Source organism: Melanerpes formicivorus, unplaced genomic scaffold, assembly GCF_026170545.1.
Source record: "Melanerpes formicivorus ecotype bairdi unplaced genomic scaffold, bMelFor1.0.p_v2 SCAF_2, whole genome shotgun sequence".
In the NCBI taxonomy this organism is placed as follows: domain Eukaryota; kingdom Metazoa; phylum Chordata; class Aves; order Piciformes; family Picidae; genus Melanerpes; species Melanerpes formicivorus.
In genome coordinates, this window is record NW_027142354.1 from 9,912,550 (window position 1) to 9,930,174 (window position 17,625).

General features: G+C 47.0%; 2 protein-coding genes across 2 annotated transcripts in view; both read left to right on the forward strand.

Annotated features, from left to right (window-relative positions):
• The window catches only part of PEX7 (peroxisomal biogenesis factor 7), a 54,387-nt gene extending 48,949 nt beyond the window's left edge, over positions 1–5,438 (forward strand). Inside the window, exon 10 of the mRNA XM_068150349.1 lies at positions 2,577–5,438. Within this exon, the coding sequence (XP_068006450.1) occupies positions 2,577–2,645 (69 nt within the window). The 3' untranslated portion in view covers positions 2,646–5,438. The remainder of the gene's footprint in view (positions 1–2,576) is intronic.
• A 5,852-nt stretch (positions 5,439–11,290) lies between these two features.
• On the forward strand, positions 11,291–16,697 carry SLC35D3 (solute carrier family 35 member D3). Its single transcript, XM_068147346.1, has 2 exons — positions 11,291–11,726; positions 12,864–16,697. The coding sequence occupies exons 1-2, from the start codon at positions 11,291–11,293 to the stop codon at positions 13,691–13,693; spliced, it is 1,266 nt and encodes a 421-aa protein (XP_068003447.1). The 3' UTR covers positions 13,694–16,697.
• Positions 16,698–17,625: the final 928 nt, after the last annotated feature.

Consider the following 17,625-nt stretch of genomic DNA (forward strand, 5'->3'; position numbering starts at 1 on the left):
TCCTCCAGTCCTGGCTCACTGGAGAGGTCCCAGAAGACTGGAAGCTGGCCAATGTGGTGCCCATCCACAAGAAGGGCTGGTTGGATGAGCCAGGGAATTATAGGCCTATCAGCCTGACCTCAGTGCCAGGCAAGATTATGGAACAGGTCATCTTGAGTGCAATCACACAGCACTTACAGGATGGCAAAGGGACAGGCCCAGCCAGCATGGATTTAGGAAGGGCAGGTCCTGCCTGACCAACCTGATCTCGTTCTGTGATCAGGTGACCACCTGGTGGATGTGGGGAAGGTTGTGGATGTAGTCTACCTGGACTTCAGCAAGGCCTTTGACACCGTCCCCCACAGCATACTCCTGGCCAAGCTGTCAGCCCATGGTTTGGACAGGAGCACACTGCATTGGGTTAGGAACTGGCTGGAGGGCTGAGCCCAGAGAGTGGTGGTGAATGGTGCCACATCCAGCTGGCAGCCAGTCACTAGTGGTGTCCCCCAAGGGTCAGTGCTGGGCCCTGTGCTCTTTAACATCTTCATTGATGATCTGGATGAGGGCACTGAGTTCATCATCAGTAAATTTGCTGATGACACCAAGCTGGGGGCAAGAGTTGGTCTGCTGGAGGGTAGAGAGGCTTTGCAGAGGGACCTCGACAGGCTGGACAGATGGGCAGAATCCAACGGCATGAGATTTAACACATCCAAGTGCCGGGTTCTGCACATTGGCCACAACAACCCCATGCAGAGCTACAGGCTGGGGTCAGAGTGGCTGGAGAGCAGCCAGGCAGAGAGGGACCTGGGGGTGCTGGTTGATGGTAGGCTGAACATGAGCCTGCAGTGTGCCCAGGTGGCCAGGAGGGCCAATGGCATCCTGTCCTGCATCAGGAACAGTGTGGCCAGCAGGAGCAGGGAGGTCATTCTGCCCCTGTACACTGCACTGGTTAGGCCACACCTCGAGTCCTGTGTCCAGTTCTGGGCCCCTCAGTTTAGGAAGGATGTTGACTTGCTGGAACGAGTCCAGAGAAGGGCAATGAAGTTGGTGAGGGGCTTGGAACATAAGCCCTATGAGGAGAGACTGAGGGAGCTGGGGTTGCTTAGCCTGGAGAAGAGGAGACTCAGGGGTGACCTTATTGCTCTCTACAACTACCTGAAGGGAGGTTGTAGACAGGCAGAGGTTGGTCTCTTCTCCCAGGTAGTCAGCACCAGAACAAGAGGACACAGTCTCAAGCTGTACCAGGGGAGGTTTAGGCTGGAGGTTGGGAAGAAGTTCTACACAGAGAGAGTGATTGCCCATTGGAATGGGCTGCTCGAGGAGGTGGTGGATTCACCATCACTGGAGGTGCTCAGGAGGAGACTTGATAGGGCGCTTGGTGCCATGGTTTAGTTGATTAGGTGGTGTTGGATCATAGGTTGGACACGATGATCTTGAAGGTCTCTTCCAACCGGGTCTATTCTATTCTATTCTGTTCTGTTCTATTCTATTCTATTCTATAATATTATTTACTCTTCTGTGCAATCATGTTATTTATTAAAATCTTTTAATACTGTCAAAGTAGGTTAACCTAGTTTTGTGATTTTTAGGTTCAAGCATGCATCTGGAATAGAGCTTGGGACCTGCAGTTCAAAAAACTTTCAGTTAAAATTGAAATCAATTGCTGTGTTTATAAGATGCTAGTGCTCAAAGTGGCATCCCTTCTCAGACACGTGGGGTCTATGTAGTGCTTGAAACAGCATCACCATCCCCCAGTTCTTAATGCTCAGCAAACAAACAACTCTTCTCAACAAAAGATAATACAGTGATCTCATAGCTTATGATTATGAGACTGAAGTTTTGGCTTAATCCTTCAGGAAACATTCCATTTCATTTTGACCAACTTCTTTGTTTTTTCTGTTCCTCAGCTCTCCATTAAGAATTTGTCTATAATAATTTTCCATACCTGCAAGTGTGAGAAAGCTTCTCAGATTTGGTCATGAAGTGTTTAGATAGCATAGCAAAAGGGCTTTGAAATACTCTAAAGAGAAGAAACACCACAAGATCTGGACTTCATGGTGTCTTTCCTTTTTCCTTCTAAGTTATGTTCCTTAGCTTATTTGGAACAGTCAGTTCAAATACACAAGTTTTTCCACTTCCCTCATGGGGAGTATGAAAAACAGGAGACTGGTAATTTTGTTGCATCTCAGTAAAGTTAAGACAAAGTTGATGTTTGGGAGGTTGTGGGATTTTGTTATTTGCTTTTGTTTTGTTGGGGAGTGTTTGTGTTTGGTTTTGTTAAATAAATTGTTATTCCAAATAATAATAATAATAAAGACTATTCTATTCTATTCTATTCTATTCTATTCTATTCTATTCTATTCTATTCTATTCTATTCTATTCTATTCTATTCTATTCTATTCTATTCCTACTCTGTTCTGTTCTGTTCTGTTCAAACCAACCAAACCCTGTATTAATTCATAATTTTGAAGAAGCATACATCAGAGTACCAACCAGCATTAACTGCAGTCTGCATTTAATGTCTGCTAAGTTCCTTCTGGGTTTTTGTAAAAGTGACATTTAGGAAGGCTCTAAAAGGATGTTACTTGCTTTGTAGGTGGTGGACTGCGCTTGGGACGAACTAGTCAAGATCTATACTCCGTCATGTTTGGCAGTTCCTGTCTAAAGAAAAAGCAAAGAAGATGTGACACACCAGGAACTTTTCTTCCTTTCACCACAACCAGAGTCATCTGTGTCACTAATCTTAGTGTCTCTTTCGAAGTAAAACTCAACTGGAGCAGAGTGTTGTACACTTGAGCACGTGGAGATATTAGGGCTCGATTTACTGTACAGGTAGTAATTGAGACAGCAAAACGTTCAACAGCTACTGAATGGCTGAAGTGTGGCAGTAGCAGGTGTGAGCTGTTGTCTGTAGAGCAGAATCACCAACAGAACTTTGTGATCTGTGTGGCCGATGATGAGAATAGAGGCCTGAATCTTCTGGATCTTTATAAAGAAGAGAAGTAACTGGCAGTGTATTTTGAAATAATGATACTGTAAAAAGAAAGACAAAAGTGACTTCTCATTGTAAAGTGCCCTAGTGTCAGCTGAGGTTTGTTATCACTCAGATGCATTTATATTTCTGTTTTACTGTGACTCACATTGCATTTTCTTGTGCAATCTAATGAATACTCTTGATTGTAAATGCAGAGTATAGCCAGCTGATTCATTTGACCCTTTTGATTTACCATCACAAAGATGGTAAAGATCATTTTCATATTTTTTTTTTCTGTTAGATCTTCTTGAGTAAAACAGTTAATGGAGTCATATGGAAAGATACTCCAATGATAGAGGAAAGGCTTAGGAAAAGAATGAAATAGATACAACACTAATTGGATCACAGTCCTCAAGATTAGAGACAGGACAACCATCTCTTCTATTAGACTTGTCTTCTATTTTTGCTTAAAAGGTTTTTCCAAGGGAGAGAAGATGAATTCAGCCACATTCAGTGTTTCAGGACGTGTGAGAGCATGGCCAAAGTGAGAGCTATGTCCAGACTAGTTAAACCTATACCAATGTAGATAGACTACATGACATAAGCATAGCAGATCCAGCGTGGCTCAACACGTTTTAAGTATGTTGAGCACTTTGCATGCCCACTTCGACTCCTCAGCCCACATACTGGTATTTTCATCTTCATTTTTCTAGGGTAGGTAGAGATGTTTGGGTTTTGTACTTCTCCAGTCTTTTCTGTATATTCTTTAAGGATCCAACAGCTTGTCTTCTCCCAGGAAACCAGAACCAGAACAAGAGGACACAGTCTCAAGCTGTGCCAGGGCAGGTTTAGGCTGGTTAGGAAGAAGTCCTTCACAGAAAGAGTGATTTGCCATTGGAATGGGCTGCCCAGAGAGGTGGTGGAGTCACCATCACTGGAGGTGTTTGGGAAGAGACTGGTTGGGGCGTTTGGTACCATGACCTGGTTAATTTCTATTCTATTCTATTCTACTTCTGCTGTTCTCATTGGCATGTTAGGCTTCTCTCCTGGTTTCCTGATGGCCTGGTTTTTTACCTTCTTAAAGCTGTCTCCCTTCTACTGTTACCCCATATCAACAATCTCTACCACCAAAAGACTCTTTCTAGTTTGGGTCTTACAGCTCTTTATTTGGGCTTTCAAAGCCTCCTGTTAATGAATGATGTACACTTCTGTATTGCACTACTCATATATCAAGCAATAGCAGACACTGCCAGATCTGCTGGATGCTTTGAAGAAATGGAAGAGAGATTTCAGCAAAGCTAAGACCTGCAAGATGCAAGGAAAGAAATATTGTGCTGTCTTGGAGAGAAAGCCAGGGAACTATCGGGTAACCACAGGGAGATACACATATATTGATTTGGTGCTAGGGAAAGACAGAAAGAAACCCTCTTCTGTAACATGAGAATTTGGATCCTGACAGGATCATATTTTTTCCTGGGTCAGTGCAAACTGACCCCAGAATGCCATCTTCTCAAGATGAATTAATAACAAGAAGTAGATTTCCTTTTTTGTTGTGGCAACGTGTCGCACCAAATTCCAAGTGTTTATTGCACTTTAATTCTGTATGCTGAGGAAGGCTGCAGCGACAAAGCTGTGCTGCGTGCAGCTTTCAGCAGTACCATGGGCCATAAAATCTAATTTTAGGCGTTGAAATTGATTATTTCAACCTTAATAGTTGAAACCTCCTCTGCTTTATACTCCTTTTCTGCTTATGCTACAAGTTAGTTGTCTGAGTTAGCGGAAGGTTTTGGTGATGGGTATGTATTTTATATGTGTGTTTCTGGGGGGGGGAGGGAGGATGGTGTTCCAGAATGCTGCCATAGCCAGTGAGCTGGAAGGGCAAATGTAGAAAATCTAGCACAGGGAGTTGGGAGGGAATGAATCCTGAACACACACACACACACACACACACACACACACACACAAATGTGTATTAAAACTTTTCTTAGCTTCTCCCCCCTCATGTCCTGGTTACTTTCAGTGCTGTGTCCAGATTTAATTCTCTTGAAAAAGGAGCACATCCAGAAGATGCACATGGTAAATAAAAAGCTGTGGCCTTTAATCTTAATGAGTGTGATGTTTGAATGGAGAGAATATGCTGTAAAATTTCTGCACTGTAACAGGAAAACCAATCTGGCAATAGTTGTTGCTGATTCTTGATTCTCAGGGAATGTTTGCTGTAATTGTTTTAAAGGAATACTGTTTATTTTATGACCATAATACTAGCTTCTCATCTTGTTTGTTTGTTTGTTTGTTTACTGAAACAGACTTTTAATGACATCAATCTAAAAGATGTAACATGTTCTACTTTTAAACTTAAGCCTGTGGAAGATGTTGTTTTGTGGGAGCCCATAGGTTTCTCCTTGGCTCAAGAAACATACTGAGCACATTCTAAAGGAGTGGATTTGCTGTGCTACAATGCTATTAAATTAATTGCACATGGTGTCTTTGGCTGCACTCTTCTATTCACTTCCCCAATTATGAAACATTGATCAAAAAGTAAATGCAGTGAAAGATACCAGGAGCATCATATAAGTAAGGAGTAGCATAATCATGGCTTATGTCTTGTATGGGTACTGGGTGCCAGTCACATTTTTCTCTGTGCTTTCAGAGACCACACCTTATGCAACTTTCCCTAGCAGTATGCCCCCCCAGGTTTCCATTTTGATAAAGAAAAGCTATTTTAACCAGCTCTTGGTGGTGTCATATGCAGACTACGTGCCAGTAATGAAGTGATCTCTTATACCCAAGTTCAATGCTGGCCACAAAATTTGCTGCTGAGGCTTGGGCGTACTAAGCCTTTCAGTAGTACTACTCAGATTTGAATGTGCTCAGGATCATGTGATGGGGAATGGATTCAACTCTGCACAACCCCTATCTACCTCCTGCTTGCATTGCACCCTAATTAAAGCAAACTGTCCATTGAACATTTGATAATAGATCCTTCACCATTTTCATTGAAGAATCCATTTAAAGTAGTGATGCCCTTAGGAATATGACACTAGTTTGTTCCACATGTTGTTGTTTTGGTTTTTTTCTCACTATGTACTTAGGTGAAATGTAAAACTGAACACAATTTGCATCAAAGGATTAGACTGAAGGATCACAATCATCTCAGTACTGTAAGGAGCCACAGTGCAAGGGGATCTGTGTCCCTGTTAGGTCAAAATTTCCCAGCCATGTTAGCTTATGAACTACACCCACTGCTGTCTCTCGACACAAACAGCTCATGTGAGGATAGTACCTCAAGAATGTCTCTCTGCTGCTTTGTCCGAGCCCTTCCCAGCAAAGAGCAGGAGACCTTGTCTTGGCAGGTGTGGAGGGACAGTGGGAAGCTAGTGTTGGGCCTGGCCTAAGTCCTTGTTGTGAAAGGGGTGGTTAGGCAAAAGACAGCACCATCCTCTCTGCCCTCCTTGTGTATAGACAAGATTAAAATTAGGAGTGCCATGAGAGATGTTGTAGAAGATGCTGCCCTTGCAACACAAGTGAGATCCAGGAGATAGGATGTAGGACTTGAGCCACAGACATTTGAGTTCCTAAATGTAGTGTTAGTGTGGCCTTGCCTGGATTGCTGTGTGCAGTTCCGGGCCCTGAAATTTAAGAATGATGTAAAGCTCTTTAAATGTGCCCAGAAAAAGACAACAAAGCTGATGAGGGGAATGGAAGGAATGTCCTATGAGGAACCGATCGCAGGAAGACATCTAGTTTGGAGAAAAGAAGACAGAGGGGTGACCTCATTGCTCTCTATAGCTTCCTGTGGAGGGCAAGTGAACAGGGAGGTGCTGATCTCTTCTCCCTGGTATCTAGTGAAAGGACACATGGGAGTAGTTCAAAGTTGTGCAAGCAAAGGTTCTGACTGGACATTAGGAAGCATTCCTTTATTGGGAGGGTGGTCAAACACTGAGACAGGCTTCCTAGAGAGGTGGTTGATGCCCCAAACTTGTCAGTGTTCAAGAGATAATTGGACAAGAGATAATTGTGCCTTCAACAACATATTTTAACTTTTGGTCAGCCCTGAACTGGTCCCAAGCAGTTGGCCTAGATGATCATTGTAGGTCCTTTCCAAATGAACTATTTATTCTATTCAAATTTTATTCTTCTGATACACTTGTTTTTCTGCTTCAGTCAGGGAATTATTTAGCCTCCAGTGCAGACTTGCAGCCTGATCCTCTGCTATGTCAGAAGCTCACTTCTCTAATGATAATCGCTCTGGTGAGGGGACAAAATCATTTCTTCCAGAGGTTACACTTAGGTGGAGTGCCAGCTCCTACAGCATTTCCAGAAAGTGTGATTAGAATTTTCTTCCACCCACACTCATTTGGCAGGAGGCGTTTTCTCCCATGTACAAAGAGTATCACAATGATCCACACATTCCTTTAAATTGTGCCGTGTGTAGCCTTGGAATGAGTCCAAATGGAGGCTGGTGTAGGTGCATTGGCACAGTTCTCCAGTTGGTTTTGAATACTTGGATATTTGGTGTCCAGTAAATTTAAATGAGAGTTTTGACCTTTATGTGTCTTAATATTTCAGGACCCTTAACTGTGAGTTCACATCTTACACTGTGGTGAAGCTTCTGAAGTGAGTGAAGGCCCCTGAGGTTGAGCATCTCATGACACCAGGGAGGTGACCACAATTGGTGTCATTTTGTATGCACAAAAATTAAACTTCCAACTATCCTGATTGCATATATGTCTCTTGTGACTGAGGTCATCTGAGAAATTCAGACAGGTACTACCCTTGCCTTTTAAGAGTAGTGATACACAAGGAGTCCTGGGGAGGTGAAGGTGTGAGGGGGTGTTCAGTGTTGTAATGTTTTCATCAGTATAGAGTTTTTAATCAAAAGAAAGGTACAAATTCAAATCTTATTAAAGCTAAAGGTGTGCATGTAAAAAGAAGAGGAAAATACAACTGCCTTGGTAAGTACTAGAGAGAGAACAAAGTGGAGAATCAACTGTCATGGAAAATAATTAGGGAAAATAATAATGGAAAATAATTAGGGAACACTTAAAGGCAAAAGGGGAAAAGCCAAATTAAAATTACAGATATCAGGATAATCCTCCTATAGGTTCTACAAAGATAGAGAAGAAAAGAGGTGGAGGAGGGAAAGAGAGGCTGCAGTTTTGAGTTGGGTGGGTATTAAAGCAGTCCTCCCAAAGTCAGTCTTGTTCTCGCATTAATGACAGGCTTTGTCATGGGAATGGGAAAAAGAAAGTGAGTGAGAAAATGCCAGGCAAGAAAGAGGGATAAGAAGAGTATTAAAAAATATAATAAATTTAAGAAATAAAAGGCAGGCAAGCCAGACCCAGCCTCTGATGGCAAAGAATATTTATGCAGGAACGTATGTCAGAAAGTAGAAGGAGGCAAGTGCTGTGTCTGCATCAGTCACAGGCAGAGTCAACAGCAGCTGCTGACCTCCTGCACAAGCATGGCTGATGGCACTGAAGGTAGACTTGCATTCACCTCCTGGCTTCTGGAAGCAGACTCAGATTGCCAAACATTGCTTCTGCATCCATGCTTATCCCAAAAGTTGAAGAAAAGAAGCTGTGGTGGGTTGAGAACAGCCTCAAACGGTCACAGTAGCTCCTTTATTATCATAGTTTCATAGTTTCATAGTTTCATTCAGGGTTGGAAGGGACCACAAGGATCATCTAGTTCCAACCCCCCCGCCATGGGCAGGGACACCCCACACTAGATCAGGCTGGACAGAGCCTCATCCAGCCTGCTCTTAAACACCCCCAGGGACAGGGCCTCGACCACCTCCCTGGACAACCCATTCCAGGGTTTCACCACTCTCATGGTGAAGAACCTCCTTCTCACATCCAGCCTGAATCTCCCCACCTCCAGCTTCATTCCATTCCCCCTAGTCCTATCACTACCTGAGATCCTGAGAAGTCCTTCCCCAGCCTTCCTGTAGGCCCCCTTCAGATACTGGAAGGCGACAATTAGGTCTCCTCGGAGCCTTCTCTTCTGCAGACTGTACAGCCCCAACTCCTTCAGTCTGTCCTCATAGGAGAGGTGTTCCAGCCCTCTGATCATCCTTGTGGCCCTTCTCTGGACACGTTCCAGCACCTCCACATCCCTCTTGTAATAGGGGCTCCAGAACTGGACACAGTACTCCAGGTGGGGTCTCACCAGGGCTGAGTAGAGGGGGAGGATCACCTCCCTCGACCTGCTAGCCACACTTCTCCTGATGCAGCCCAGGATCTGATTGGCTTTCTGGGCTGCAAGTGCACACTGAGAGCTCATGTTGAGCTTTTTGTCCACCAGCACCCCCAAGTCTCTCTCTTCAGGGCTACTTTCCAGCCAGTCACTGCCCAGCCTGTATTTGTGCCTGGGATTGCCTCGACCCAGATGCAGGACCCTGCACTTGCTCTTATTGAACTTCATGAGGTTCGCTTGTGCCCACCTCTCCAGCCTGTCAAGGTCCCTCTGGATGGCCTCCCTTCCCTCCAGCGTGTCTGCTGCACCACACAGCTTGGTGTCATCAGCAAACTTGCTGAGGGTGCACTCAATGCCACTGTCCATGTCCCCCACAAAGATGTTGAATAAGACAGGTCCCAGGACTGATCCCTGAGGGACTCCACTTGTCACTGGCCTCCACTGGGACATGGAGCCAGTTATTGCTTAGACAATATTATTTCTCTTGCTATTTCTCCTTCTTATTTAACAGTACCCATGGTTTCCTTTCACTTACTGCCGATTTTCATCTTCACTTTCATGTGTACCTCTATTGTCTCCTTCTATAAACCTTTCTTTGCCTTCCTTCCCTGCCTGTACCAGCTGCACCGCTAGCTGCAACCCAGGAAATTTATAACACATCCTCTTCAGTGCAACTGAGTGGTGTGAGTACCCCGAGCACCCTTGCTACACCCAGCAATAATCCTGGTCTGCATGGCTAGCTACTCTTGGTTCAGATGAAGATCCCAGTGATGCCTGTCCAATGTATTTTCCCTGCCACTCCTCCATACTAACATGGTCATTTCATGCACATTTGCCTGCCTGGCAATCCTAATGCCTGCCCTGCTCTTGCTGACATCTGTTGGCATGAGCATCCCTTTCCTTCAGTTGCTACATGTCTCACCTGAGCACTGAGCTGTACAAGAGTTTCCATTGTAGTGACTGGGAAGAAATAGAGCAGGCTTTGGAAGCTGGGTAGACCCAGGGAGGTCAGTGAACTGGACTAAGGCTGAAATGTAACATTTTTTCCTGCAGAAATCACAGAAAATAGTTGTGCCTGGTTTTGTTTAAAATAAAGAATAATTTTGCTAATCTTGTGTTGTGGGGTGAAAGGTAGCCTTAGCTGCTGATCTGAGAGCCCTAGCCATGTATGATGCTAAAAGGAGGCTCGAGATTATAAGGCAGCTCTGAATAAAAGCACAGGTTTCCATTCCCTTGTGTTGTCTGACGCTGAAGGAGACTGGTGAGGACCGGCTGGCTGAGAGCACTGCAGCTTTTGCTTTTTCTCAGAGTCGAGGTGATATACTGCAGTCTCCCACTAAAACATTCATCTGGCAAGTCGAGAGAGGGAAAAAAGCTTATTTAAACTTTGCCGGGCTTTAAATATTTGGATGTTTATGAGTGATTACCAGTTACAGGTAACTTATCAACGAAAGTTCCCCTGCTAGGAACAGTTTCTCAGCTCTCTCAACAGCGGTTCCTTCGACCGGGAAGGGGCTCTCTAACTAGCGGTTGCGGCCGGGGGAGGCTGGGACCCAAACAAGGAGGAAGGGGGCTGCTGCGGGAGGGATGCCGCCGGTGGGATCAAACGATGCTTCCTGGGACCCCGTACTCTTTTGGGGAGTGGAAAGCGTTCTGCCCGCTTGTGCCCGCCTCGGGGTGCGTGAGGACTTGCTCTAACTGTCTCTCTCAGGGAGACGCGAGGTTCCTTGCTGAGCCGCCCGCTCTCTGCCGCGATGCTGCGGGCGCCCGTGGTTCTCCGGGCTGGAAGAAGAGTGCTGACACCGCCCGCGCCCACCGCCGGGTCTGGGTTTACGGGGGCTTCCCAGCCCCGCTGAGCCGGGAGATACCGCAAAACGAAGAGAGGGGGCACCGCGGGCGGCGAGATGGGGTGGGACATCGAAAGCGGCAACGGAGACACACTGAGGGTGGCGGGGGGGCATGTGAGGGGCGGGGAGGAGGGGGTACACGTCGGGGGCGGCTGCCACCCTGCCGGGAACGCGTCCTGCCTCCGCCCGCCCCCTGTCTCTGCCAGTCCCCGTGCACCCCCCCCGCCGCCGCGGGTGGCCGGGCGGGCGGCAGTGCCGCGGGTCCCGGCGGCGGGGCCGAGCGCCGGGAGGATGGGCCGCTGGCGGGGCCGGGCGCGGGGCGTCGCGGTGGCGGTGGCGCACGGGCTGTGCTCGGGCTCGCTGAACATCTTGCTGAAGTTCCTGCTGGCCCGCTACCACTTCGCCTTCCTGACACTGCTGCAGTGCCTGAGCAGCGCGGCGGCGGCGCTGGGGCTGGAGGCGCTGCGGCGGCGGGGCCTGGCATCACTGCCACCCTTCGGGCCCCGCCTGGCGCGCCCCTTCGCCGCCGTGGCTGCCCTGGCCACGCTGCAGTCCACCCTCACCCTCTGGTCGCTGCGCGGCCTCAGCCTCCCCATGTACGTCGTCTTCAAGCGCTGCCTGCCCCTCGTCACCCTCCTCACAGGCGCCCTGGTGCTCCGCGACGGCATGCCCTCGCCCGGCGTCCTCATCGCCGTCCTCATCACCACCTGCGGCGCCGCGCTGGCCGGTGAGTGCGACCGCACCGGAGCGACGGGACGCGGCAGGCTGCTGTGGGGCGCCCCGACGGCGGCGCCGCCTCTGCACCGGCAGCCCCCGCCGCTCCGGCTGCGCCTCGGAGCGGGCACCGGCAGCCCGGGTGCGAGTACATGGGAAGGGCGTGCGAGCCCGGGGGGGGGGGGGCGGTGGGAACAGCTGCAGCCCCGCTATGGCAGGTGCAGCCCTTACCGGGGGGGATGCAGGCGCATGGACGGGATGCAGCTGTACGGGGGAAACACAGCAGCGCTGTGACAGGTACAATCTTGCAGGACTGAGTGCAACATTACGAAGATAGCTGCATCCTTGTGTGGGTCGGTGCAGTCTTGTAGGGTCTGTGCTTAAACTATGGGAGTAGGTGCAACATTATGGATCGAGGTGCAACATTCTGCAACCTGACTAGGGAAGGTGCAACCCCACAGAGGGAAGTATGGTCTTATCAGACGTGGGTGCAACCTTACAGAGGCAGATGCAATCGTCTGGGGCAATTTCAACCTAATCTGCAGCCCTACTAGGGTAAGTGCAGTCTTACAGAGGTACCTTTGAGTTCAGCTGCAGACCTGTGGGGCCAGAGACCCTACCTGTGTAGGTAGGGAAGGAGGCAAAGCTGGCTCTATGTGGTCTGGCAGCACAACTCGTTTGGGTGCTGCCCCAGGGAACAGAACACAGGTGGCGAGTAGCTTAATCTGCAGAGAAGCCTGTCGGGAAGCTCAGCAAGGAGTCTCTTACTGCGGGGACTGCATGCATCTCGGCCTTGCCGTGGTGGGCAGGAGGGCTGGAGGCTCGAGGCATCTCGGCCAGCTAGAGCTGATGTGTGCCTGTGCTGGCGAGAGGGTGCCCAGGATTGCTCTGCATGTGTGCTCTTTCAGCTGCAAATCACCCATCATGTCTTCACAAAAGGGAGAACGGTGAATGACATTCAGTAGTTTTGCAATGTGCAAAAAAACCCTCCAAAAGATAGATCTGTTTGGACAAGCATGACAAATCCTAGGAGTTATGGGAAGTGTGCAGATGCCAATTTCCCAAATATCCTCCCATTCCAAAACAGTGTTCTCTTTCTGTCTCACATGACAAAAAATGTGCCTGTTTCTTTCTGTGACTCTCCCGACAGGAGCTGGTGACCTGACTGGGGATGCTATGGGCTATGTGACGGGTGTGCTGGCTGTGCTGATACATGCTGCCTACCTGGTGCTCATTCAGAAGACCAGTGTAGACAGTGAATATGGACCCCTGACAGCTCAGTATGCCATTGCTGTTTCAGCCACTCCTTTCCTCATCATCTGCTCCTTTGCCAGCATGGATTCCATCAATGTCTGGTCCTTCCCAGGGTGGAAGGACCCTGCCATGGTATGCATCTTTATCGCTTGCATCCTGATTAGCTGTGCCATGAACTTTACCACCCTTCACTGCACTTACATTAACTCAGCTGTGACCACCAGCTTTGTAGGGGTGGTGAAGAGCATAGCAACTATCACAGTGGGCATGGTGGCATTTAATGATGTGGAGCCCACAAGGTTATTTATAGCTGGTGTTGTGGTCAACACCTTGGGGTCTGTCATTTACTGCGTGGCCAAGTACATTGAGACCAGACGGCAGAGCAATTATGAGGACCTGGAGGAAGAAGCTAGAGAAGAGGAAGGGAAAAGGCAGGCTGGGGATCAAGCACTGTTTGCAGTGGAGGCTATTTCCCAGGAGAAGGGAGCTGAGGAAGCAGCAGTGGAAGGACCAGCCACGGGGAGCAGCCAGATCAGAGAGGAAGAAAAGGACAGCACTGAGAAACCTGTCAAGAGACTGGCAGTCCAGGGAGAAGCCACCAGCACACAAGACGTGAACAGGAGCTCCCTGAAGGATGCCTATCTTGGAGTGTGGAGGTTGGTGAGGGGTGCTAATTATATAAAGAAGGATTATTTGATAGAAAATGAAGAGCTACCAAACCCTTAAAAAGCAGGTCTGAAAACCTATCGCTTGAGGACAGACGCCTGGTTCTCGGTACAGGGGGAAAGGCAGAGCATACATTTCCACATTGATGCTGATCATGTAGAATGACTTTACCTCATTGTCAAAAAGCAAAAGGTCAGAGTTTGCTCATGCTTTGAGCTTGCTTTCAGCTGCTTTCAGTACATCAATTTAGACCCACCACAGCTAAAAATGCCAAGTCCTCTGCTGTGGACACGGAGAGCTAGATAATGGGAAGTCATGGTGTGCTTGCCCAGCAGCCTGAGCGACAAGGGACATGGATACCATTGAGTTAGTTGGCAGTTCCAGTGACACAGCAGTGGCCTGTAGCTTAGCTTGTGTCTGGAGCCTTGTGATTTTAACACTATTTGGAGGCTCTGTCGATGTGCTTCCTTATCTGCATCTGTCCAATTATAGGTACTCAATGTAGATAAAATTCCTACAATGTATAAGGTCCTATTAACTGTACTTTTATATGCTCCTCTGTGTCAGTGCAAATGCAACAGAGCTAGAGGTTGTGCAACTTACACTGGTGAAAAATCACCCATTTAACTGCAGAATTGAAACTCTCCTTGATTCCGAGGCCAGGCTGGGCCTTCGAACTGGTTTACATTGGGTGGTTTGTCTTCAATATAAATGTTTTGTATTGCAGTGGTGTGTGAGAGAGCTGAACCAGATCTGAACTTCTGAGAAGCCTTGGTTAGCAAAAGACAGATGTTTTTCTATGAGCTTTAACTACATGTAGCATTTGGAATATTAGCTTGACCCAAATAAAAGAGTTTGGAAATGTTTTATATAGTGATTTGATTTAGGAGGGCTATAAAAAAATTGAAGTGTGTGCCTTGTGCTATCCCAAACTTGTACCCTAAAGTCAGGTGAACCAGAGACTGAACCTAGGTGTCCCCTCTTATCTCTCTCCTTCAGAAGTACAGGCTGATAGCAGAACTGGGGATACCATTTCTGGGGTCACCAGGGGTGCTTTTGCAGGACAGGTCTGCTACATCCTGGCCACGTGCTGGGACATGATTTTGTGTGAATTGGCCCTCGCTGTCCCTGTACTATGGTGTCCAGTGGGAGAAGGCACAGGCAAGCAAGGAGGGAGCTGCAGAGTGCACTGGTGGGTCCCACAATCAAGCACTGGTGGACCAGGATTCTTGGTGCCCTCAGCAGCAAGGTGTGCACAGCTCTTGTGGAATCTGATCCCCTGTGCCTTGTGGGCTGTGAGGGACAGAGCTGAGTCTCCACCCTGGCCACTACAGCACTTCCGTGGGAAGCAAGAAGCAGGCCCATCAGTGGGCTTTCTGCTGAATATGTGAATATTTTGTATCATGTACATTCAGTGGGAAGGACTGGGGAAACAGATGTTTGAGCATTTCTTAGCCTGGAGGTACCCTTTTGGTAGGGGAAGGTCAAACCTTTGGGTCAAAGGTTTGGGTCAAACCTTTGCTCAGAATCAGGCAGAGAAGAGATTTGACTCAGTCTTCCCCATCCAGAAAGGGTGCCCCAGCTGAAACAAGTTGTTATCATCTCTTGAAAAAAGGAACCAAGTTGTTTACTGTTGTTGTTGTTACTGCTTTTATTATTAGTTATTAAGCCACTGAACTAAAACCCAATTATTCCCAGCCCTAATTAAGCAGTGCCTAGCCCAATGCCTTCTGAAGCCAAGCAGGGAGCATTAGCCTCACAGCACGTTCAGCACTGAAGTCCAAAATGAGCAATTTACCCAGCAGGGAATATTTGCAAAACTGGTCTCGAGGGGAGCTTTAGACTCACGTCAATAATTGCAGGCAGAGGCATTGGGTGCCACAGTATGTTTTCAGAATGAGTGCAGAAGTTGGGTGACCTGGCATCACCCATGGATTTGGAGACAGTTATAATGACATTCAGGCTAAAAGCCTGTAGCTGCTGAGCTGGGGATGGGGCATGGAGGTCTGTGCATCGCACATTTTGTGTCACTTGTGTTTAAGAGTGGAGAGACGCTGGCTGTATGCCAAAACATGTTTACTTTCCGTTCGAGTTCCATATGGCATCTTCTTCAATAAAATTGTTTATTGTTTATAGGTGAATATAATGGAGATTTTGTTAGCTTTTCAAATGTGTCCTAGACTACAGAAGTTTGTGCCTATGACTTAACGGTTGCTGTATGATTGAACTCATTGCAATATTGAACTGCATTACAATCAGAGATGGATGGCCGAAGAGATACCCACATTTCTGATCTGTCCTCACTGTGCTCAGTGTCCACACGAAATCTGGATCTTGTTACGCCCTGGATGCCAGTCTTAGAGCTCATAGCACACGCTGCGTGTGGCAGGTGCTGTAGAAAGCTCTCCCCCTGGACTCTTGCGGAAGGCCTTTTTAACCTGGGAGGGTTCAGTGTTTCGCCGCTCACTGTTGTGAAAGTGTCAGTAGAAATTTGAGGAAATTTGAACAGTTTTTCACTGTTAAAAAAAACAAAAAGAAGCTGCTGTTATCATGTGGTATTGTTTGCATGTATCCTCGAGGTGTGGTGATCTTGTACTCCGTTTATAAATGTAAATTCCCTGAATTAAAGTGGGAATTTGGACCCAGTGCAGTCCACTTTTTCAGTAACAACAGACTGTTGCACAATAAAATAAAAACACTGCCTCGTGCTGAGGTATTTTAATAGCATCAGCGGAAGACTACGGAATGAGATGTGGGAATAAAATGCACTGCTTTCCAAAAGCCTTCTGGGTTTCTTATTGTTGCTGCTCCAGGGTGCCCAATTTTCATTCATTTACAGTTATTCTTGTTCTTTTGTACTGTCCAAGTTTCCTCAGCATGTGACCATACACTATAAATACTGTCATGGACGGAGGGACTGAGGACAGATAAAGGACCACAAGAATCCCAAATGGCCCTGTCCTCTGTACAGCCTGTTCTCAGCAGTGATTTCTTTGGTCACACGTTTAAGATTATTTAGTACCTACTACTGCAGCTGCTGTAACTTTAGAATACATAAAAATAAGATGATGCTCATTATTAGCAGTTACATTATAAAATCATTCCTTTATTAAAGGACTTAATAATGATTTTATTTTACGATGTTAAGTGTTTGTATTACCAGCTGTGTCACGTGGTGGCCCTAGGAGATGACCTAAGCACTAATTGTTACCTTTTTGCTTTGGATGAAGAGTATGTAATGTGCTCATGGCTGAAAGTGGGATGTGCCACGCGTTGGAGCTGGTGATTATTACAGAATTAATCTTAGAGCTCCACACAAAGGTGCCTGCAGGACAGTTTAGAGAAAAAAAAAAAAACCAACAACCCTGTCCTTGTTCCAGGATAATGAATGACCCTGACTCACAATGACTGCTCTGAGAATAAACATTAATGTCAGTGGCGGCAGATCGTCGAGTAACACCTGCTCTAGCACTGCTCTGTCGCACGAACATGCACATGCACGCACACGATTGCACATGCAACAGGGAAATGAAAGCCAGGCTGACAATCTTTTCTGAAACACAGAATTTTTCTCAAAGAAATTAAAGAGAGGCTAGAGCACTGGAGGCAGAGACACTTGCAATTTCTAAGGATATGTAAAAAATTGGCATACATCACTGACAAACCGACGCTGCATTTGCCATCCCTTCCAGAAGCAAAATGAACATCAGCCTACAGAAAAAGCAGGTGAGAGTGAAAGAAATTTTACAGTTTATTAAGCAACACTGCACAGCCCTGTGTATGTCCAGGGGTAGTTTATTGTCAGTGCTTAACAGCCTACCATAATTTGATTGTGTGTGTGTGTGTGCTGCAGGCAAAGGCTTCATTAGGCAGAAAGGTGCAAGCTCTTCTGCTCTGCTCTCTAAATTAACATTTGAACATTGTACTGCTTGTCGTGGTTAAGGCTTAACACTACAGATTCCCTTCTCCTTGCCCTCACTGTCCATGTCCCA

What these genes read in the sequence shown, in the direction of transcription:
- SLC35D3 (XM_068147346.1), top strand. Translation starts at nt 11,291, where the DNA reads ATGGGCCGCTGGCGGGGCCGGGCGCGGGGCGTCGCGGTGGCGGTGGCG. An exon ending in CTGCGGCGCCGCGCTGGCCG is followed by an intron (nt 11,727 to 12,863) that starts GTGAGTGCGACC and finishes CTCTCCCGACAG; the next exon opens with GAGCTGGTGACCTGACTGGG.